The sequence below is a fragment of the Xiphophorus maculatus genome, chromosome 20 (assembly GCF_002775205.1).
Source record: "Xiphophorus maculatus strain JP 163 A chromosome 20, X_maculatus-5.0-male, whole genome shotgun sequence".
In the NCBI taxonomy this organism is placed as follows: Eukaryota; Metazoa; Chordata; class Actinopteri; order Cyprinodontiformes; family Poeciliidae; genus Xiphophorus; species Xiphophorus maculatus.
In genome coordinates, this window is record NC_036462.1 from 3,095,603 (window position 1) to 3,120,110 (window position 24,508).

The following is a 24,508-nucleotide window of genomic DNA, read 5'->3' on the forward strand; positions in this document are numbered from 1 at the left end:
TTACCCATGGAGCCCGGCCGGGCTCAGCCCGAAGAGGAAACATGGGTTCCCCTGTCCCATGGGCCCACCACCCGTGAGAGGGGCCAAAGGGATCAGGTGCAATGTGTGATGGGTGGCGGATGGGTGGCGGCCGAGGGAGGGGGCCCTGGCGGTCCGATCGTTGGTTGCAGTAGCTCTTGGGACGTGGAATGTCACCTCTCTGGTGAGGAAGGAGCCGGAGCTAGTGTGTGAGGTCGACAGGTTCCGGCTAGAAATAGTCGGTCTCACCTCGACGCATGGCTCTGGTTCTGGAACCAGCCTCCTTGAGAGAGGCTGGACATACTTCCACTCTGGAGTTGCCCAAGGTGTTTCAGTGAATTTGTATGTTTGTGTTTTTATGATGCAAAGCATTTTGAAATGCCTTGTTTCTATACAAATAAACTTGACTGACTGATTGTAGTGTAGCGCTAGCAAGACAAATTGGTTGTCGTCTTTTGCCAAAGATGAAAGAGAAATCCTCCAATCTCTAAAATCTCCATTTTTGTTTCCATTTTGTGAAGAAGTAAGTATCGCTCTATGTCTTCAGAGGTTTTCATGTCGTTTCCTTCACTGGTTCTTGGTTCCTGTTCACAATTTTGGTGCAGAAATATATCTTATTTATTTATGCCACTATAAAGTTCAAAAGCCTGGTTTTGCAAACTATGTCTAGTTGAGTCCAACTTTTTATCCAGAATGTAAAATAATCCAAATCGAATCCAAAATGGTTTCATCTGCAGCTTAGAAAGAATTAAAGTTCCCCAAAAGCTCATCTGCCTCCATGTTGCAGATGAATGTGTTTAAATGTGTTTTTGTTGTACATGACTGTAATGTTCTTGGTCACATTGTTCAAAAAAGTGGCATTAAAGGCAACTTATTGGTGAGAATCATAAAAAATGTTTGTCCCCCTGGGGGAAAAACTTCCCTGCATTGTAATTAACCCTCTCAGGTCATGCTGCCAGCAGGACATCAGGGCACACAGCCGTAGGTAAATCCTGAAGGTCAAAGATCAACCTAGCAGTACAGACAGGCTGAGGGCAATGTCTAAAAAAGATTAAAAAGTGTTTGAGGATTTCCAAATCTGCAGTAAATATTTTTATAGCATTTGTTGTCCTGAACTCTTCAATGTTGATGGTCAGGAGTTGAGTTTTTGTTTGAGGAAGGTAGGGCGTCAATGAAGGTTTTCACAAGTACATAATTACCAGCAGATGTGTATGTGTTTGTATGGACGGGTTGTTGTGGTACAGTGGCTGCTAATAAGCACGCTACACCTCCTATAGCATCAACTCACACATTGCTGGGGTTCTACCTTATTGCTTTCAGGTGTGTATTTGTGGTTCTTGCATGTGGCCACAGCCTGACACCTCTAACGAGACTAAAAGTGGAAAGTTGTATGTGTAGGACAACATAAAAGCCAATGTGAGAGCTATAAAATTGGTAGACCTTTGTTGAAATACGCCTGAAGGGACAATATATTTTTGTGCAGGAGAGAGAAGAAGGACTTCTTCATTCAGGCTGCAGGGTTGGTCTGGCGGGATCAATGATGTAGTTCCTCTTTACAAATTTCCCAATCCTAGACAGGAAAAAGTCATTAAAGTCCACAAAATTTGTATTCCAAACAAAGAAAGTTGGTGTTTCTTCATCAACTCTGACCTCAACTAACTAGAACTCTGTTAAGTTAGGAGTGGGGGCGTGCTGTGGTGGCGCAGCGGGTTAGCACGCCCCACGTTTGGAGGCCTTAGTCCTCGACGTGGACGTCGCGGGTTCGACTCCTGGTCCCAACGACCTTTACCGCATGTCTTCCCCTCCTTCCTGTCTGCCTACTGTAGAAAAAATACGAGCCGCTAGCGCCGCAAAAACTCTTCGGAGAAAAAAAAAGGAAAAAAAAAAAAAAGTTAGGAGTGACCTTCCAAAGCTATAGAAGCTGCTGGGAAAGTGTGAAACGTATAAAAATGATTTAATTAGTAAATATGATGGCACACTTTAGAAACACACATTACAAATTAAAATGCAGTCCTTATGCATTTTATTTAGTTTTTATATGTGTCTTAAATGTAGTGGGAAAAAGAGAATATGTGGATTTTATTTTCATTTGACTGTAGTTATTTAACCTATAAGCCGTTTTTAAAATGTATCTCTATTTATATCCATTTCATTTTCACCTTTCATTTTCTTTTTCTCATTAAGTGTATTACTTCTTTTGCTCGAGTCCCTTTTTGGAGTTAGCATAAGCAGCTAGCTAATTATTTAACAGCAGTCTTCTTATAACAAAAGCTATCTGCTTACGCTAACCACAGGCTGCCTTTAATAACAGCTAGCTAATTAAGCTAACAACAAGATGCATTTGCTAGCTAATTAAGCTAACATGAAGGTTCGTTTAATAACTGGTTACATGTTTACGGAACCATTGTTTTATCCCTTGTCATAAAAAAAACAGATACAATTCAACTACAGAAGAGAAAAAACCTGATCTGCTCTGACTTTACGCTTCACCTAAATGTCGTGATGTTTTACGGTATGAAGCTGGATATTTTTATTAAAATGGGTTCATGTTCTCTTTTAAGCTATTGGCATGAAGGGTGTAATCCCAGATAAACTGGGAGCTTTGGTTTACTGATTTTGCCATTTTTAAGCTTAATGTCATGTTCTGTGTTTAATGTGTGTTAATTTCGAGTTTTCAGTGTCTCTGTGTCTCCGTGTTGTCCTGTTCTCCCCTTGATTAGTTCCCAGGTGTTTCTTGTTCCCTGATTACCCCCAGTGTATTTAGTGTCACCTGTGTGTCTGTTCTTTGTCGGGTCCTCGTCTAATGTGCGTGCTGCCCGTTGCTGGACTGTTTTTTCCTGATTAAAATCAATCATTCACCTTACCTGGGTCTGCTGCGTCTGCCTCACCACCCCTCACCGCACCGATTCATGACACTTAAATTGTCTCTGTTTCTGTCTTGCAGGTGCAGTCTGCTGCAGAGGGAGTTCGTAAATTGTTCGTCACCTTCAGGACTGACAGTGAGTTTTTCTCTGAACTGAATGACTGATTTATCTTGATTCTGATTTTGGTGAGTTGGAAGAGTAAGAAACAAACAAATTGCTGTCCCCATCTGTCCATACTTGTTGTTCACTACTAATTTTAATAACACGAGCGTAGTTGCCTACAGTGCCCCCCTGTGGTGTGAACTCGGAGCATGATGTGCAGTAGGTAATCGGTTCTAAACACGTTTGTGGTTCTTGGCAGCATGTATTTGTGCTTAGGAAGTTTTCTTTTAAAGTTAGCACTCCTGCAAAAATCTCATTTGATGGTTTTGAGTTTTGTATGTTAAGAAGTTTTAATTTGGTTTAAGAGTGCATTTACACCAACCTTTAGTTAGTTCAACTTTGTTAAACCTAACGTTTGGTCTGCTTTAATAAAACTCTAGTTTGTTTGCCTAGAAAGTAATTTAACTCTGGTCTGCCTACAAATGGAAGTGAACTGTAGCACAGGGCATTCTGGGTAAATACGACCAAAACAATGCTAGCACTAGCATGAGAAATGGCTTATGATGTTTAGTCAAAGACAAAAGAGAAATCCTACAACCGCTAAAATCTGACACCACTCCAGTTTTGTTTACGTTTTGTGAAGAGGGAAGGAAAGCTCAATGTCTTCTTCAGAGGCTTTTGTGTCATTTCCTTCAGTGGTTCTTGGTGCAGCGCCCCCACAGGTTAGGAAGGGAACATGTTTTTAAAAGAGTTTGGATTGTTTGACATTGCAGTATGAAAGAGAACCACAGCAGCTGAAAATGTAACAAATGTTGCGACTTTGGTCCTACATTATTATTGTGTCTGGTAGAGGCTAAAATTATGTGGGAATAGATTAGAAATCTATTCTAATCTGAAGAATAGATTTCATCCTTCATACCCAAACAATGTTTATTTCCTCATCTCCAGCATTTCCTAAAGTTCCTGAAAATTAATCACCAGATGAGATGTACTGCTTTGAATTCATTCTAAAAAATAAATTTTTACTAAAATAAAACAAACAAAAGAACATTCAGGCATTATGATTAGATTGTTTTCATTGTCTGTCTTTTTCCTCTACTTTTTTTCTTACAAGTCCCCCGGTGTCACCCTGTTTTACTTCCCCCATCCGCTGCCTCCTTCATCTTTTGTTCCTTTAACTCGTAAAGTCAAGTTCCTGAGCCGTGGCCAATCCTTCCCCCCCGCTTTTGTCCGTGACCATGAGTGAGGAAAGGCTTTAAAATCTCTTTTTGTACATCACTTTTTGTGTGTGTGTTTGAATGTCTTGGTAGTTTTTAGTAAAGCAAATGCAGCACATATTTATATATTAGAAACAGTTTTGTGTGCTTGTGCTGGTCTGAGGCTGCAAAAACACAAAATCTTTCCAACCATTTTTGGTCCAACTTCTAATGCAAAAAATCTTAGTACAATTTAAGACAAAACTAATTCATAAGTAACTTTTCAGCAAGATGTAGGAGTTTGTTTTAAGCCAGTAATTCTTCAGTATTGATGAAGAAAAGCTAATTCCACTGAAGACACTTATCCTGTTGAAGTAAAATAATCTGCCAGTGAAAGTAATACTTTTTAAATTAATATTAAGAATTTATTGACTTAAAACAAACTCCTACATCTTGCTGAAACATTGCATGTGAAGTAGTTTTGTCTTATTTCAAGTGTGCTAATATGTTTGCACTAAAAGCTAGACCAAAAATAGTTGGTAAGATTTTGTGTTTTTCCAGTTCTACAGGATCTACATTATATATCCGAATGACTTGTTTTCTTACTTTGAAGTCCAACATCTAGAAGTGTTCAAATGCATGGAGATTTTTATGAAGAATAATTGTTCAGAAAGTTTGTTGTTTTTTAAAATTGCCATCATCTAATTTTTTGAAATGCTTTTTGTTTTGTGTTTTCTTACCCACTTTGGGTCCCTTTAATGTAAACATATAGATGAACAGATGTTTTCTAGAGAAGATATTTAATTTAACTTTATACAAATTCACAATATCTCTGGGATTATTGAGGGGTCAGGAGGTCATGGGGCTTTGAAGTGTTGCTTCTGAGAAATAAAAGTTAAATCCTTCATACTTTGAGGCAAGTTAAGGCACTGGAGCGTGTTAGCGTGACAATCCTTCCTGCTTGACACACCTCAGTGGTTCCTCTCCTCCTGCTGGAGTCGGGCCTCCTTCCTATTTCCAGTGATGTCACAGGGAATATGAAGCGAGGAGACCTTTGACCTCCAGTTGGTTGTTGATGAGTAGAGACGAGGTGTGAATAAATTTAAACCGGGTCGCTGCTGATTCTTAAATTTGAGTAACTTTTTATTAAAATTTGTACATTTCTTCATTCAAATGTCCTGAAGGCTTTAGTTTGTTTCATAGCCGAACATGTTGCAAGAAAACATTGTCAAAAAGTTTCTATGTAAGGAAACCCAGCAGATTGCATCGAGTCGTTGACTTTACAGCAATCTCTCCTACAGAGCATTCATGTAGTGACAGTGGAGAGGAAAAACTCCCCATTAACACGACAAAACCTCCAACAGAACGAGACAGAGCAGAGACAAAAAAAGAAATTCATGAACTGATGTAGGATTATTTTTGATGCTGCCAAAGCAGATGAGAGAAAAATAACTGACAGAAAACAAAAAGTTAAAGGGATCCACGATTAGTTGTAACAATCGACCTTACTTGGGAAATATTCATTTTAGATTTAAAAACAATGAAGTAATAAATAAACTAAATAAAAATAACACAATGTGCTTGACTGTATTATTTTACTGCGATTGACTAAGCAGCTTCTTTTTCAGAGGTTCTGGTCCCAAAACAGCCACTTATGACTTGTCAGAATTTAAAAGAAGAGATTTTAGAGTCATCCAGGTTTTAATGTCCTCTAGACATGCCTGTAATCTACCCAACGGCTTGGATTCATCATGGATACATATAGCTGAGTATCATCAGCATAATGGTGGATATTTGTCCCATGCTGCCTGATAATTATACCAATTGGAAGATTTATTTCTTTACATATGTATTTACAATAAATCTTCTCACTTGAGGGTCACTTGTGGTGACCAGGACTCTGTGCTTGGACCAATTGTTTTTGAAAAAAAAAAAAAAAGCTAGAGAATTGCAATTTACATGTTTTTTTTTTTACTATATTTAAATGCATGTCTGTATATGTGTGGTGCGCCACAGGGCTCTATTCTTGCATCAATTCTTTCTTTTATAACAAACACAAATCTCAAAGGATGATAATGAACTCTAAAGGTTTTACACATATGGATTTTGAGGAAGAGAAGATTCTCTATCGTCCGTCTTCTTCTTTCTACCCTGGAAGTTGAATCCCAGCCGGAAGAAGAAACAAAAGGAAAAGGCGGGACCCATCTTCATACTTCACTGAATTCTGTCTCCCAGACTTTCTTATGATATAAATCTGAGGACAAGGATTCAATAGGAAGAAGAATAGTGACAAAATCCTTTCCCTTCCTATTAAAGTCTATGAAAGATGAAGGAGGAGGAAGAGGAGCGGCCAGCTGTGACCTTCTTCCTTCAGGCCTGAAGATGACCCGGCTCTGAGGAAGAGGAGCAGTGACTTGTGTCTAAACTTACCTTTTTTTGCCTGTATCCATAGTTTGGTCTTTTTCCTCCAATCCATCTCACTTCATGGCATCTTTCACTATTTTATGTGTTACAGAAACAAAACCGATGCATGATTTACGTGTTCAGTTATCGGCAGGCTCAAATTGGGCGGAAACACTTATTGGTTAGTTCCAGCAGCAGACATGTTACAGAAACTGACAGAAATCACTCATCTGCCATCATTTCTCTAAAAACTTTAACAAAAAAATCTGAAGTCAAATGTGAAATCCTTGGTCCCCAGAAAAACAAGAACCTGAAAAGTGGACACATCCTGGGAAGAAAGGACGTTTGGTGACCATATCTTATTACATTTTAGCTTGACTCTTTTAGCTTTTAGCTTGACTCTTAGTAACTGGTAACTTGAGCCTTATTACCTTTTAGCTTATCTTTATCAACTGTTAGCTCATTAACGTCTAGTTCAAGTTTTTTACCTTTTAGCTTGACTCTTATTAGCTTTTACTTTGACGCTTAATATAAATGGCTTGATGTTTATTATCTGTTAGCTTGAATCTTATTTGTTGTTAGTTTGACCCTTAGTTTTTGGCCTGACTCTTATTAGCTGATAGCTTGAGCCTTATTAGCTTTTAGCTTGGTCTCTGTACTGTCGGCATAATTCTTGTGATCTGTTTTATTAGGCGTTTGCTTCAGACTCCCATTAAAGTTTCTAAACTTCTAAACTTACATTTTAAAAAATGATGCTACATGTTTAAAGGTGGTACCTTAGCACTTCATGGTGCTTAGTGTTTGATAAACTGAGGTGACCAAACAAACATTATCATCCACACTTTGAGGTGGATGACGACGTTAATAACCCCTTAGGGACCCACAGAAACCTCAGAACACATTACAATTTAAAGTTGGGTAATGTTACTTTTCAAGAAGGAGTAAAATAAGCACCATTGATGGTTACCGCCTCAGATGTCAGCTGTCTGTTCTCCAGGGAACCTCCCACCCAGAGGCTCGAATCTTAGATGCTGTTTACACAAAACCACCTCAAACCTGCAACAAAACCTTGGTATCATTAGTTTTCATAAAGCGTTGGGGGGAATTCAAAGACAAGGCCTCTTGACCTATTAATGCAGAACCAGATATTTTCTTACACGTCCTTTTGTACCAATGAATCAAGAGAGTTTCATGTGCAGCTCTCAATTGTCTGACTTTGGCTTTAAGACAACTACACTGCAAAAACACAAAATCTTACTAAGTATTTTTGTTCTAGTTTCTAGTATAAATATCTTATTACATTTGAAATGAGACAAAACTAACTTGCAAGCAAGATGTACTAGCTTGTTTTGAGCCTGAAATTCTTGAATGTTGATAAAAACTACAAGTTCCACTGGCAGATTATTTTTCCTATAAATGCGAAAAATGTCATAAGTGAAATAATTTGCCACTAGAAATAGTACTTTATTGACCTAAAACAAGCTCATATGTTGCTAAAAATGTGTAAAGTTATTTTGTTTTATATCAAGTTTACTAAAATATTTATATTAGAAACTACACAAAAAATACTTGGTAAATTTTTTTTGCAGTGTAGTAAGGCATGAACGGCAAGATTTCTTTGTAAATAAATTTTTCAGTGCTATTTATAATCGCTGCAACTGTAAAGGGCAAAAATCTCCAGCCTGAAAAAATATTGACAGGTAAACATCTTTATCTTAAAAGGCTGCAGAACAAGATGGTTCAAATCAAACAGTTGATGGGAAGTTGAATTGTTTAAATTTTTGTTTCACTGAAAACAAACTTGATGATTTAACGAGTGATTAATGACCAAAATTAACTGTGTACAGAAGCCTATTTGGCCAGTATATCACCTAACCCGCTTTAAAAGGTGACCATTTTGTTTCCTTGAACAAATTCAAATCGATCTAAACAAAACATGTTCATTACACAAAATCATCATTTTTAGATGATGAGATTTCAGTCAGATAAGTTCTGGCTATTGTGAGCTGTTTTATGGCGTCTTGTCACTTTAAATCGAGAGAGCTGTGAATGGCCACGCCCCAAACTCAATGTTTACACTCACACATAAAAATGGCTGCAAACAGATGCGCAGTTATACCACAGTACATCTTTGAAAAGCAGAAGTAGAGCCTCCTGGACAATCAACAAGTTTGTAGCAAGTGGTTTCTGGATGGTAAGTCAACAACAAAATATTTGTTTTTGACAGCAGCCATTGTACAGTGCATAAAGCAGTAGAACCAGCTGGGATGCAAACTGAGTTCCCAAACTGAGGTAAAACTGCAGCGGCCTCTGATTGTGACTTGATCAGGAGGTCTTTGAAGCGGTTCCTTCTCCAGACACTAAAAAACATCAACATGTTGCCAGAAAACAGCTGGTGGAATGCTACTTTATGTTGTTTTTATGTTTTTGTGCTTCCAAATGGAAGCATAAAAAACAACAAAAAGTATTCTTTTTAATAGGTTGCCTTTAAGCAATGCAAATATGTTGTCAGCAAGTGCTGAGATATCCCTTTGTGCTTTTTTTCTCTTTTGTTTCAGACTGCTCATTAAGCTACCCACTGGGGAAACACGTGATCCATGAGGTATCCAACGTCTCCTTCAGCCACCTGGCCTGTGACGACCAGGCTGCTGTGGTCGTCCACTGGTCTGCAAGTCCTCTAGGTACAGTCTGTCTGCAACTTTTCCAAGTGTCTGTCTGTGTTTACACGAGTCGGGTTGAAAGGTAAAGACAGACCGCCAAGAGAGGAAAAATGAGATCCTAAACTGCTCAGAGTACTAAGATTACCAAGAACTGTGTCCCTTTGATCGGACCTGGAGCCGGAGAGAAAAAAGGATCACATCTCACACAACAATACCACGATTTGACCGTGAAGGAATGTGTGTGTGTGGGGTGTGTGTGTGTGTGAGTGTGAACCAGGTTTTTATATCTTCGTGGGAACCTACCGTATTTCTGTCTACATTGTGGGGACCACTGCTCCATGTGGGGACATTTCCTTGGTCCCCATGAGGGGAAAAGCTGTTTTTCAATTAGGGGTCAGGTGTATGATGTTTAGGGTAAGGGTTAGGCTGTAGAAAATGGATAGAAGTCAATATTAAGTCCCCATAACATATGAAAACACAACTGTGTGTGTGAGAGAGACTGTATGGTAAGGCAAACCCGTCTCTCTTTCTCTCTGTGACAAACCTGCCTGTTGTTTTCTGATGGAGGCAAATATTTTCCAGAAAATGTCTGTGTCACACTTACATACACTGCAAAAACACAAAATCTTACTAAGTAGTGCTGGTCTTGTTTGTAGTGCAAATATTGTAGTATGCTTGAAATTAAACAGAACTAAATCAAAAGTAACTTTTTAGCAAGACACAGGAACTTGTTTTAAGTCAATAATTTTTTAATATTGATGAAAAAGTGGGAGTAACACTGGCTGATTATTTCATTATTAAGAATACATTTTTCTCATGTTTTAAGTGAAATAATCAAACTTATCAGTTTGTCATCAACTTTAAGAAATTATTTTCTGAAAACAAGCTCCTATTTTTTGCTGAAAAGTTATGTTGAGTGTACTAAGATATTTGCACAAGATATTCTAACATCTTGTGTTTTTGCAGTGTGACCTGTGACTACCTCAATGACTTCAGCCCACCTGATAATTTTAATAATCACTTATTCTATAAAACAATGTTCTGTAAGTAACTTTTCAGCAATATATACAAGCTTATTTTCAGTCAATAATTCCGTAATATTGATGAAAAAGTACTAAGTGACATATATAACTACTAACTATATTATAAGTTACAATATGGAATGAATGTCTTGTTCCATTGGTAAATTATTTCAGTTATACTTTTTTAAAATCAATATTAAGGAATTATTGACTTAAAGCACTTCCTATTTCTTGTTAAACATGTATTTATAAGATAGTTTTGTCTTCATTCAAGTTTACGAAGATATTTGTGCTATAAACTAGACCAAAATTACTTGGTAAGATTTTGTGTTTTTGCAGTGTTGCCGTTTTTATTGTGTAACTCCTCCATGTTCTTTTCATTATGAATGAATATGTCAGGAATTCACTGGAGATCTATAAAAGCGCTCCAGAAACAGGGATGCACAGATGAGTTTTCCAGCCGTTCCCATGGTTTCCATCTGATATCCCAATATCCTGCACTGCACTCAGGTGGATAGAGCAACCAAAGCTTTTACCTTTTAGTAAGCTTCCAATTCAAGTAAAAGTAAAGAATTACATTGCAAAAACACAAAATCTTAGCTAGTATTGTTGGTCTTGTTTGTAGCACAAATATCTTCGTAAACTTGAATTAAGACAAAACTATCTTATAAATACATGTTTAACAAGAAATAGGAAGTGCTTTAAGTCAATAATTCCTTAATATTGATTTTAAAAAGTTTTGTAGTTTTGTCTTATTTCAAGTGAACTAATCTTTATGTAACTTTTCAGCAAATTATAGTACCTTCTTTTAAGTCAATGCTTTGCAGATAATTTCACTTATTACATGGGAAAATGTCTTGTTATAAGTGAAATAATCTGCCAGTGAAACTTAACACTTTTTCATCAATGTTTAGAAATGAACTCAAAACCAGTTCCCATGTCTTGCTGAGAAGTTACTTATGAGTTACTTTTGTTTTATTTAAAGAGTACTAAGAATTTTGCTCTAGAAATTAATCTGAAAATGTTGCAGTGTATTTAGTAAAAAGGCTAGTAAAGTACAGAGTAACTAATCATTAAATTGGATTTTATAATCAGACAAAACAAAGTTGTATGTAAAGTTTAATATTATTAAAGACTAAATTAAATACAAAATAGCTCACCCAGGCAGTAGAAACACTTTTTAAAATCTTTTTTTATATATTAACTTTCAATAAAAGTAATAATGTGTTGTTACAAGAGGGTAATGTACTTAGAGTAACAATACACAGTGTTTACTGTGTCTTATTGGTCTTTAAAGGTCCAACAGATAGAAAACATTAAAAACATAAAGCTGCTGTAGAAACGAGAAGTGTTTCTACAACATCATCAACTGATGAAAAGAAAAATAGATGAGGAAAGTGAATTATGGCAGCATCTCCAAAATACAAAGCTCACTTTTGTTTAAAAATGAATGAAAATCTGACCAGAGCGAGGAAGACGCTGCTACCTTCCTCTCAGCCTGGGAACAAAATAAATCTGAGCTCATGTTTAGGCTACTCTGGGGATTTCCTCCTGGCTTTGCTTCATCCGCGAATCAGAACTTCATATCTCGCCTGATAAGTCGGTTTGATAAGTCTGGACTCTTTAAGGCCCGTTTTTGATAATAATGGCCGTTGGAAATTGATGGCTCAGTGGTTCTGGATGGATTCAGTTCGCCTCTGTCTGCCCCTGCCAGGCTGCTTTACTCCAGGGATCAGAAGTGAACGGAAATGCCTGATTTCCCTCTGCAGTTTTACTTTTTTTTGCACTTGTTTTTCCCGAACACGGGAAAAACAAAGCCAATCCATGACTCATTCTCTGTGCATAATGTCAAATCACCCAATGCTGTAAAAATGCATAAGTTGCTGCTGCTGCTAAAATGCAAATTCTACTCAAGTCACAGAGAGAAACGGAAGAACATGTTCAGGAATCTGCCTCAGGACACAGAAACCTGTCCCTCTACTTTTTCTCTGCCTCTCCTGCAGAGCTAATGGGAAAAACATGTCTGCTGGATGTGAAGGTGTAATTACAAGACAGATGTTTTCAAAGAGGAGGAGATTTAGCTGGGAAGAACCGGAAGGAGGAGGGAGCAAATAAAAGAGGATGGGAGGGGTGAAGACAGGAAACGAAGGCACATGTCCAAATTATGTCCACAGAAATACGTCCCATCATCATTTTCGAAAGTATTTTACTCCGTTTTAGACAAAAAGATCTTTGAATTTGAAGGAACAAAACTGCAGCCAGACGTAGGCTGCGTCATTCACACCAGGCCTGTTTGGCCCGCTTTAATCAAACTCCAGTCCGTTTGTCTAGAAAGTCCGGTTCATTTGGGGAGCTACGAATGCTTAATTGAACTCTTATGCAAACCAAAACAGCAAACTCTAAAAACCTCGGCCTGTGTGCTAAAACTCCAAGCAGATCGAAGACTGATCCAAAAGCAGGAAGTGGACTACAGTGCAGGGCAGTATGGGTAAAGACAATCGAAACAAACACACTAGACTAGCAGTAGCTGAAAAAATGGTTCATAATTTTTTGCCAAAGACAAAAGAGATTTCATCCGACTGCTAAATTCTGATACCGCTTTGTTTTTGTTCACATTTTGTGAACCAGGAAGTTGCACTGATCTTCGTTTATTTCAGTGGTTCTTAGTGCAGTGCCTCCAACAGGTGAGGAGGTGAACAGGTTTTTAAATTAGTTTGGATGGTTTGACTTGTTGCAATGTGAAAGTGAAAATGTAACAAATGTTGCAATTTTGGTTCCTACACAATCTGAGTCTACCAGACTTTCTGGTGGGAAAATACCCTTAATACTACAATATTTATCACAAAAAGCAAGAAATAACTTTATAAGATCAGATTTATTGTCATTGTCATCAACAGATTACAACCAGATTGAGATTTGCTCGACTCGAGTTAAGATGCAGGTTATGTGTATATACATAATAGACAAAGATAAATAAATAAATAGTACAAAATGAGAAATAAACTTAGACATCAGAAGATGGTTGCAGCGCCTGGAGGTGTCGCAACAGAATCTACATTTTTAACAAAGTGGTGTCAAGAGCAGAAGTTCTTATGCCTTTGAATTTAGTGCCATGATTGCCATCGGGTAAAAACTGTGTTTTAGGCGATTTGTCCTGGTTTTTATTGCTCTGTATCTCTTGCCTGATGGCAGCAGCTGGAAGAGACCATGGCCAGGGTGTGAAGAGTCATTTAAAATGTCCAAAACTTTCTTGTGGAGCCTGGAAGTGTAAATCTGTTCCATAGTGGGGGGGGGGGCAGCCTATGGTTCTCTCTGCTGCCCTAACAACCCTCTGGACTGTACACACAAACACAAAAAACAAATGCAAACAAAAAATGCTACAATCAAAAATAAAGTGCAACAATCACAAACAAAATGCAGATTCATAAACACAAAAACAAAGGATATTATATATAGAATTTCAGTATGTTTCAGTTTTAAACGCACAATATACTGTAGTTTCCAGTTAGTTATATTTTTTGCCATTAATTACCGTTGAGAAAAACTGAAGTTATTTTCTCAACTTCAGTTTTCTTTATTTTGTTAGTTTTAGCTAACTGTAATAACCTTGATGAGGACTTGCAGAACGTTTTTCTATATTCCTAAATGTTAGGAGTATAGAAAGAAGGACGGAGAGGGCAGATGAAACTGACATTTCCACCTTATCTCTGCAGGAATCGAACACATTAAAGGCTTCCGAGTTTATCTGGAGGACAAAAATCCAGACGGGAAGCAGTGTCAGCACCTGATCCTCAAAGACCCGCGGCAGCTCAACTACTCCTTCAGGAGCACGGTGAGACCTGTGTAGAGTCTCTCCTCACACTTTGTGAAGGCAGAAACGTTTTCGCCACTGAGAATGTGAAGAAATGAGGCGAGATTGAAACTGGTGCACAGTAGTGTGTAACATAAACTTCTTTTGATTCTTTGTTTTCTTTCACTCAGCTGTAATCTGACTACTAGATTTAATAATTTGTATTTTTCTCCTCATGCAGAAGCTGAGCAGTCAGCCATTCAGTAGTTTGACCTTTGACACTGACTACATGGTTCGTGTCGTTCCTTTCCCGTCTCTGATGAATGAAAGCTTCTTCCCTCCATCTTTCCTGAGGACCAACTGTAAGTCACGTTTGGACCAGCTTGATGAATTACTTTGTAATTAAAACCCTGTCAAAGTGTCTCTATTCATCAGGGATGAGAAAGAATGTTTTTATTTTTTACTGAAAATCAAATATTTCTGTGCTTTCCTGTTAACAGCGTGTGAAATCCTGCTTGGATCGGACAATCTGGTCTGCAAACCATGTAAGTTCCTCTTTGTGTTCGTCGTACACGATGCCATGTTGGCTGCATTCACTGACGCACAAGTAAAATCCAGTAGTTTCATCAAATATGACTTAATAAAACTGTTGGAGTGAAATTATAAATTTCTGATCTGAGGGTAAGGATGGTTATTTTATTAAATGCCCTAATGTTGCCTGTATGAACATATTTTCAACATATATTGTATTTTTTGTTGCTGTGTATGATTCTGACAATCGGTAGATGTTAGTGCTCTGGCTTTGTCAAAAGTACAAATATAATTAAAACTACATTTCTAAACATAAAGAGGGTAAAACAGAGAAAGCATGGTAAAAATGGCAGAAAAGGAAAACAAAATGTTTGGGGAAACAAGAAGAAACAGTTTTAAAGAAAAGGGGAAGAAAAAAGCCAATGAAAGAGAAAGGACTGAAAGAAAAGGGGAAATCGAAAAGCGAAGAAAGTGTTTAGGTTGCTTAGTGACGGCGGTGACGTATTTTGATGTAGTTGACAACAAAGACATCCAAGATGGCGTCCCAACAGAAGCGCTCCAAAGTTTTATAATATTTCACAAAAAAAGACAATATGAAGGCCAGTTGCAACATGTGCAGAGCTTTAGTCAGAGGTAAACTCTCGCACACTTTACCTCATTCCTCCAGGCAGGAACAGTAAACTGACAGAGGCGACAATAAGTGCCATGTTTCTCACACCCAGAGAGAGCACAAGTCTCACATGGAAATTCATCTGAACATAAACTGTTCATGTGCAAGAAGTTGCATTTCATGTTAAAATGTTCATTTGAAGAAAATATTAAGTTCTGTGGAAATTTTGATATTCGAAAGGCAAAAATTAAAATAATTCAAATAACATAATTACAAAAGAAAATGCAAAAGTAACATTTTTCCAAATCAATTTCTTTCAATATAAAACTTATGAAACTTTAATAAGAACTAGACACAGACAGAGAATGTGTGTCTGTGAATATTTAGTTAAAACAAAATTATTCTTCCTTCAGTGATTTTACTCACAGTGGGCACAAAATCCAGAGTCACGAGTAGTGACTCTTCACAGTAAAATTTGTACATGACAATTACATGTAAAAGTAAAAAGTACAGAGTAGTAAAAGTTTGTTTTTTTTTTCCAAAAAAGCTACTTAAGTACCTGTAACTAGTTACTACCCAACTCCTTATATATTTTTTCTCATTTATGTTTGTTTTGTGGTGAACAAACCAAACCTGACACCTTTTGATTAGATGTAAGAATAAAAATAAATCCAGAAGTTGTTAAATATTCATGCATGTTAATGTTTTTATCTCATATCATTAAATGCCAGTACACATCCAGAGTTTTGGTGTTGAGTTCTGGTTCTGTCTCCTCAGTCTGGAAGCCAAAGACCCTGAACGTGTCTCAGCTTGGATCAAACCTTCATGTGACGTTTGATTTGGCTCCATCCTCCTTCAACATCCAGCTGTATTACCTGTACTATAGGCTGCGGCAGGACGGCCTCGTCAGGGTGCAGCGCTGCAGACCAGTAAGGCTGACGGCTCTCTGTTTGATTCTACATGGTGTGAAGCATTATCAAAAATACCAAGATATTTCCATTATACCTCAGTTAGATGTGTTATTTCAAAGTAACATGTAGATCTGTCACAATAACAAATGTTGCTGGATGATGAAATGTCCTATACGTTTTTCTGATAAACAATAATATTGCTGTTTTGACAGCAATTTCAACTAATATGATGGTAATGGTATAAAAATGCTACTTAACTTTAAATTCTAATGAGCATTTAACACTGGAAATGGAAGACGTGTTAAATATCCAAAGTATAACTCTAGCACTGTTCTGTAGTTTAGAAAATTAACCTGTAACAATAATAGCGCATTTTATAAGTTAACATGAAGAAAAGTTATAGAAGAATCTGAAATTATATTCAAGTTAATAATAATACTCCAGCTTTAAGTTTATTCATCTTCAGTCAATTAATAGTTGCCCAGTCATTTATAGCTTTAGTGTCCAAGCGAACGACTGGATTTGGCTCCTCTGTCACACAGAAACATCTGCAATAAAACATCATCAATAACATCATTAAAATAATGATTTAGAATAAGAACCAACTCAAAAAAAGGAGAGGCTGTATAAATAGAAGTAGAAATCTTTGCAATTTGTGCAAGAAATGTATGTGGAGTAATATGTGCAAAACAATCAAAAACTAATAAATCAAATAATATTCCAGTCTTAGATTAGTTACCAAGACAACAGAAAGAAACTTTGGTAAAGATTATAATTTTTTTGTTGCCTCTAATATTTTTATATAATTTAAAATCTGTATTTTTTTCCCCTAATTTATTTAATTTATTCTTGGATTGTGCATATAAAATCATTCGAGGGGCAGCAAACGGCCCCCGAGCCCCACTCTGAACAACTGTAAGGTGCAATGAAGTCAGCTGAACTATTAGCTGATGCATAAGCAGCATTTTTTCTGCTTGTTCCACATCTATTGCATGTTCATTTATTAACAACAGCTGAGTTTTCAGTCTTTTTCTTTCAGGTTAGCCTTTTAAAATGCTAATAAACCTTTTCCTGCGTGTTTCAAGAGACCATAATGTGACCTAAATATCCAACCACATGAAGCGTCTGCTCATTTAGATGGAAGGTGGAGGGAGCAGCCATTTTACTGCCCCCTCCTGGCTGCATCCTCTTTGAAGTCTGTCCAGCGGCTCGGCCCTTTAATCTCTGCTATTCTCAGACGGTGCTGTGAGTCAGACACATGGGAACAACATGGGACGTCTTCACTCACTCAGCGTTCAAGCGCAGAGCGTTGGTCTCAATCAACAAGTTTTAACTTGGTTTCGATCCGTCTGAAGGCAGCTCATGCTCGATTGTTTCTTTGCAGAGATCGCTCCTACGTAGGTTTGACATAACAATGCAAGAACACATTCTCAAAGATCAATAAGCTTTGTATTCTAATGAACATTTAACAATGGAAGATATTTTAAATATACACAATAAATACAACAGAAACAACAAATAAAATAAATTATGAAGTCCTGTCCTCCAGCAAAGGGAGACCAAAGCACCAGACGGAAATTTTTTTCTTCTTCCAGTTTTTGGTTGACAGAGAGAGAAAAAAGAGAAAAACAATAAATAATTTCATAATTAATAATTGAGCTTGTTTTAATTTATCATGCAACTAATTGATTGATTGCTTATTGCGACAGGCTTACCTCTAAAAAAAAAGATATTTGTAGATGATTTTAGTTGTTTATTTTGCAGGACCTGAACCAGGACAGGACAACGTGTGTCCTTCAGGACGTCACACCAGGAACCTACGTAATAGAGGTACATTTTCAAACACTGACATTTTATAACTACACCATACAGATGTGATAATATATTCCATAAACCTCATAATTTCATCCAGGATGGGGCAGTATTGTGCTTTTACAAGAGTTGGTCAGGTTTTACATCATGCTTGGTCTAAGACATGGAGGGTAGAGGTGGGCGATCGATCAAAATATCACTAATATCAATACCAAGTCAGCATCAGTATCAGATTGATGCTTTAGTTTCAGATTCTTGAATTTTTATTTTGTAGTTATTGTAGTTTCTCAAATGTACCTCAGAAAAGATCTTGTTTCGATTTGTTCTCAAATTATAATTTTTTGCACATTATTTGGTTAAAATCAGATTAATGTGTTATTAAGGTATTTTGAACTTTGAAAGTCTGTCCTAGGTTTGAAAAAAATTCAAAGGAAAAATCACTAAAACAATCAAGTCAGAAGTTTGATGAAATATCATATTTGATTGAAGGTATCGGTATGAGTATTGGCATATTTATTTGGCATGAGATTGATGCCAAAATGTCCAGTATCCAAAACATCTGGAAGAAGTTATCAAGTAACCCGTCTTTGTTCGTCTCATGTCCGTTATGTTGACTTCATAACAGACGCATTCAGGTCCACTGAAATTATTCTAACAAAAGAGGAAATGGAGTTGGTGGTCAACTTCAGTCCAGCAGCTTCTGCCCCTACACCTTAAATAAAACATAGTAAATGAATGCTACTACAGAGCAATGACTCCTTAAGAGCAGCTGACAGCAGTTAACTGTTGTTAAATTAAGCATGACATTAATAATAAAAGTTAAAAACATATGCAAAACCTGGCAAAATTACACACAAAACAATGAATATGATTACATTTGTCTGAAATATATGTTACAATAAAGTAATACTTGTAAAAAAGAAAGTAAAGCTGACCCCCAAATATATCACAATTACAGAAAAAGGGGGAGGAGCGTTTGGTGGCTCCTCCCCCTTAGCAACCAGTTGGTGGTTGCTACGGTGACCACCAACTGTCGAGAGCAGCACAACGTAACTTATTCAAAATTCAGAAATACTTTATTGATCCCAAAGGGAAATTAAATGTTATTGTAACTGATTAATTATAAATTATTATATTATACACATATATACAACAAATGTCAGGAAAAATATTATTTGGACAGAATAAAATTTATTTGAAGAATAAATAAAACAGTTTTGTCAAACTTCACGTCTGTAATATTGTTGAAAGAAAGCCGTTACATTTGTACTATATAAATCATGTTGTGATGTGTTCAAAAATTTACAATAAGTTTCTGCTAAAATGATCAAATACTGATGATTTAGTGTTTACTAATGATCTCTTTCATGCATGTTTTGTCTCTGTTTTTGTAGCTTAGAGACAACAGCAACACGACCAGGAGGCAGATGCAGTTCCACGTCAGCCAGGGTGCGGCGATATGGAAGATAGCAGTTTTCATTTTAATGCATCTTTTCTAACATTTAGTCTTGAATAAGTGTCTACCTGCATGTGTTGCAATGAACATACGTAATATATAGTTACTGTACTGTACTTTCATTAGTATTATGGAGCCAGATTATGGTTAAAACCCCAGTTATTTGAATAAGTTGTTTGTTTTGTCGTTCAGTCCACTCCCCGTGGGCGGGGCCTATCCGTGCCATGGCCATCACCGTGCCGCTGGTCATCATGTCGGCCTTCGCCACCCTCTTCACTGTAGTGTGTCGCAAGAAGCAGCAAGGTGAGGCCAGCCAATGAAATTCACTGTTGGTGAAAACTTTAGAGCGTCTCAGTCAGAATATTTTTGAAACACTCCTATTTAATACATAATTCCCACAAGTCTGAAGTGATAAGCACTATCTTAGTAGGCAGTGCAGAGCGGACCCATGCTTTCTAGACCAACAAAAAGACAATATGTGGACACTTTTGACTAATGTGCAAGAGAACAACACATGAACAAAATGGCTGCAGTCTGAATTGATCCGTATGAGATGGGGAAGGAAAACATGTCAGACAATGTGGACAATCTGCTTCATACCAAGATATAGTTTCACTACTTAGTGAACAGGAAGAGTGTGTAAACCATGAAGGAGCTTCACCTGAAATCCATGAACTCATACAATCACATTTTAAACGGGTTTGTAAAGGACTTATTAACTCTTCATGTGAATAACGAGGTTCTGTTGACTGCCAGAGTAACGACCTGTAGTAACAAACACGTAGGCTACATGTCTTAGCTAGCAGATAAAGCTACATTAGCTTTATCTGCTAAAGCTAATGTAGCTTTAGCAGATAAAGTATCTGCTAATGTAGCAGATAAAGCTACATTAGCTTTATCTGCTAGCTAGTTTTGCAGATAACTAGCAAAACTAGCTATCTGCTAGCTAGTTTTGCTAGTTTTGCTAGCTCGGCAGTAAGTACTACAGTACATATCACTGATATTTATCTTAGTATTACACAGAGGTGGGTAGAGTACTCAAAAACTGATTGGGTAATTGTTGTGAATGTTTACATGTTAAATAAGAACGAGCTTGTGGCTTGTTTATTGTCATAGCAACAGCCTGACAAGACGGCCGTCAGTTACAGATTATGTTGAAGTGAATTCTTACATGCATATTTTACACTGTACTAGAAGAAAGGAGAACCAGCCAAACAGCATCCTTAATGCTTCCGTTGCCCAGACCAATCAAAATCCTCGAAATAATGCGTTCCCGCAGCCGGCCAATCAGTGCTGATCTTTTATGTGTCATTGAAAAATATGCAAATAAAAATGGCAACATCTTTGCAACTTTAGAGCCACTCCAGAGTTCACTTCAACCGAACCGAGACCGAGGTTTGTTGGCAGGGCAGAGCTTGCTTTTTTTGGTCTGCATCAGAGTTCAGTTACGTATTCACATCTCCCAAAACAAACTGGACTTCCTAGACAAACGGACCAGAGTTGGACTTAATCGGTCTAAACAGGGCTGGTGTGAATGCATCCTAAAACCCTGCCATAGAAGAAAAACGCTCTAATGATTCACTTTTAATGCTGGATTCTGTAACACAACTCCAAAGACCCTGCGTCCTCATATGGGGACAAAAATGCACACTAAGCAAAAGCTCAGGAGGTTAATTTTGATGCTAATGCTGACAACTGATGTTACCGTGTTTCAAAGGAAACTCTCAACTGGTTTAAGAGATGGAAAGTAAAACTGTGGGAACAGTCTAGTAGTCGTTTATCTGAATTGGAAAAAATATGGAAAGATCAGAAAACTTAGAAGGGCCACATGCAGATCACATGCAGTGCACCTCAGCAATGCAAATTGACTAGTCTCTCACCTTCCAAACAAGAGATGTTACTTTAGCATGTGAAACATTTGTGATCTCTGTTTTCTATTAGAAAACATCTACAGCCAGTTGGATGAGGAGAGCAGCGAGTCGTCCAATCAGAGCGCAGCGCTGAACAGCGAGCGTCCGTGGCCACGCCCCAAAGTTTTCATCTGTTACTCCAACAGAGATTGCCCCAAACACACCAGCGTTATCCAGAGCTTTGCCTACTTCCTGCAGGACTTCTGCGGCTGCGAGGTGAGGCAGACCGGATCTGGAAAAGCTGAAATGACCTAAAGCATGAAGGTGTAATTAATCAGTTGTTCAATTCAGGTGGTGCTGGACCTGTGGGAACATCTGGAAATGTGCAAAGAGGGTCAGATGTCGTGGTTGAGCCGACAGCTGGATGAAGCAAACTTCATCATCACCGTCTGCTCTAAAGGCCTGCGGTAATATTCCCTTTAATGTTGAGAGCCTGAATTTATTTAAGATGCACATTAAAGAAAAAAAGTCAGCACCTGAAAACCGTCCTCACCTGCAGTCCTGACTTTAAATAGCAGATTTCAAAAAGAAACTTGATCTCTTAATAGTTTTTATTTTTGAATTTTTTAAGGTTTTATTGGCTCTATTGGCCTATATTTAACAGAGAGAGAAAAGGTGGATGTGAGAGACGGAGAAGACGAGCTGCAAAGGTCATCAGGTCAGGACTTGAACTTGTGATGGACGTCGTCCTCCATGTATGCCTTGTGCGCTTCACCTTTATGCCAACGCTGCACACCTTTTTGTTTTAGAATACAGCAGTACTCTTAAACATCAGGTCCGCTAACGCTAACGCTAAAGCACTATTCTGATGCGTTACTTAGCAGAAGCTAACGCTAAATGTTAAATTCCACCATATTGAGTCTTGCCATGTGTCAGTGACACAATATGATGCAGCACAGTATTATATCGCCATCAGCAGGTTCAAACTTGTCTTCCTGCATGATCTGCGCTTCAGGAAGTGACTCTCTGGAACGGATCTTTCACTTGTTAATTAATGGTATTAATGAACATTTACTTTTTAATGTATTTATTCAGAAAAAAACAAACATAGTGGTTATGTTACACACTCATAATTTCTGTTTTATTGTAGTTGAGTTTTGCTAACTGTGTTGCTGGTTTTGCCCATTAAGACGTTCTCCAAGCTGTTTATATATGTGAATTTTTGCATGTATTTATTTAATTTGTTTATTCAACTTTTTTCAACTGAAAGTTTAAAAAGTTTAAACTTTTTAACAACAAGGCGGTTCAAAGTGCTTTACACCATAAAAACACCACAGTCATCTATTATGACACAAAGCAGTAAGCATTACATTTTGTCAAATGCCATCATCAAAATCATCAGGAATAATCAGCAGATACATTGATGAATGTTTCAGTTATTATGAATGAAGAGCAGCTCTAAACAGGTGGATCTTTAGTCTTGATTTAAAGGAGCTCTGTGTTTGTTCCAGATCTGTGGTGCATAGAAGCTGAATGCTGCTTCTCCAGACCTGAGAGGTCTGGAAGGTTCATGCAACAATAACAGCTGTTTACAAAACAGCCAAGTAAATTACCGTATTTTCTGCACTATAAGGCGCACCTAAAAACCTTCAATTTTCTCAAAAGCCGAGAGTGCGCCTTATAATCCGGTGCACAGCCGCCGACTTCATTTTCCCCCGTAGAAGAAGAAGCGCGCGGTGCAGGCTGGGTTTTGTGTAAAGACCCCAAAATGGCTCCTATTAAGAGACACGCTTACGACGCAGTTTAAGCTGAAGGCGATCAGTGACGCAGTAAAACACGGGAACAGAGCAGCAGCAGAGAATTTAACATGAACCAATCAAAGGTTATAGTGGAAGTGGATATATATTGTGATTTGATTTACCGTAACAGTATCAGACTGATTTTAACGTGTTTATTGAATCGAGGAAAAGTTCCCCTCCACTATATGTTACACCTTGCTGTTGTTAAAAGATAAACTGTCACCAAAATACCACGTCACTGACTTTACCTCAGGAAAATAATAAAACAGCTGTTTATACGGAGTTTCAGAACGCTGGTTTGTAATCTATTAATAAAGTTTGACTGACCTCTCTGACTGTTTAGTTGACATTCCCTTTAGCGCAGCTCCATCTAATGGATGCATAACGTAACCGCAGCCTCTACTGTAGCGGCTATTCTATGAGCCTTATAATGCGGTGAGCCTTGTATATGAAAAAAGTTTTAAAATAGGCCATTCATTGAAGGGGCGCCTTATAGTGCAGAAAATACGGTAGTTCTTAAGAGTTTATGTGGAAAACTTAATCCGGGGGAGCTGCGTGCATTAAACGTTTTCAAAGTTAGCAAAAACAAACAAGGAGCTCAGTTATTATCGCATTAGAGTGAATCTTTTGTGTGCAGAAAACAATAAATAATATAATTAATCTTTCCATTTGTCCAATAGCATTGATTCACTGTTGTCTCCAATTCCACCTGTCTCAGATATTACGTGGAAAAGAAAAGCCGCAGAGGCAAGACTCCCATTGGTCGCCGTAGCAACAGCAGCAGCGGCTCCCCGACCGGCGGGTCGCACGGCGACCTGTTTGTCGTGGCCGTGGCCATGATAGCAGAGAAGCTGCGGCTGGTGAAGCAGAACGCGGACAGCGGGGATCCGGAGCTGAGCCGCTTCATGGCCGTGTACTTTGACTATTCCACAGAGAGCGACATCCCGACGGCACTGAGTCTGGCTCCCAGGTAGAAACATGGCTGACACCAGCAGTGGGTCAAAGAGGAACTATTGTGAAAATTTCAGTTTTTTGTACGTTTTTGGAGTTTTATTTGGGTCTGAACTGCATCTAAAAACACGCAGCTGTTTTTGGCGATATGTTAATGTCTTTTGTTGTCTGGAAAATGAGCCATTTCAAAAACCTCCCGAATGTTAAGTCACATTTGACAGGTGCTGCACTGTTGCCTAGCAACCCCAGAAGAGCTCCAGCATGTTTGGTCATCTGGTTTTACCGCTCTACGCGGCGTATAATGGCTGCTGGAAAAGACGAGGGTTTTATTGTTGACTTTTCATCCAGAAACTACTTGCTACATTCTTGTTGGTTGTGCAGGAAGCTCCACTTCTGCTTTTCATACATGTACAGTTGCATAGTTGCTCATCTGTTTGCAGCCATTTTCACATGAAACTGTATACATTGAGTTGGGGGGCGTGGCCAGCAGCAGCTTATTGGGATTTAAAGTGACAAGCTGGCCTAAAGCAGAT

The 24,508-nt window shown here is 38.0% G+C and overlaps 1 protein-coding gene across 1 annotated transcript in view; it reads left to right on the top strand.

Moving 5' to 3' along the window:
- il17rd (interleukin 17 receptor D) overlaps positions 1–24,508 on the top strand; it is a 45,350-nt gene that overhangs the window by 15,906 nt on the left and 4,936 nt on the right. The window contains exons 2-13 of the mRNA XM_023325772.1: positions 2,963–3,017; positions 9,142–9,264; positions 13,979–14,097; positions 14,297–14,417; positions 14,556–14,600; positions 15,974–16,125; positions 17,872–17,937; positions 19,314–19,368; positions 19,568–19,678; positions 21,317–21,501; positions 21,577–21,692; positions 23,743–23,994. Of these exons, the coding sequence (XP_023181540.1) occupies positions 2,963–3,017; positions 9,142–9,264; positions 13,979–14,097; positions 14,297–14,417; positions 14,556–14,600; positions 15,974–16,125; positions 17,872–17,937; positions 19,314–19,368; positions 19,568–19,678; positions 21,317–21,501; positions 21,577–21,692; positions 23,743–23,994 (1,400 nt within the window). The remainder of the gene's footprint in view (positions 1–2,962; positions 3,018–9,141; positions 9,265–13,978; positions 14,098–14,296; positions 14,418–14,555; positions 14,601–15,973; positions 16,126–17,871; positions 17,938–19,313; positions 19,369–19,567; positions 19,679–21,316; positions 21,502–21,576; positions 21,693–23,742; positions 23,995–24,508) is intronic.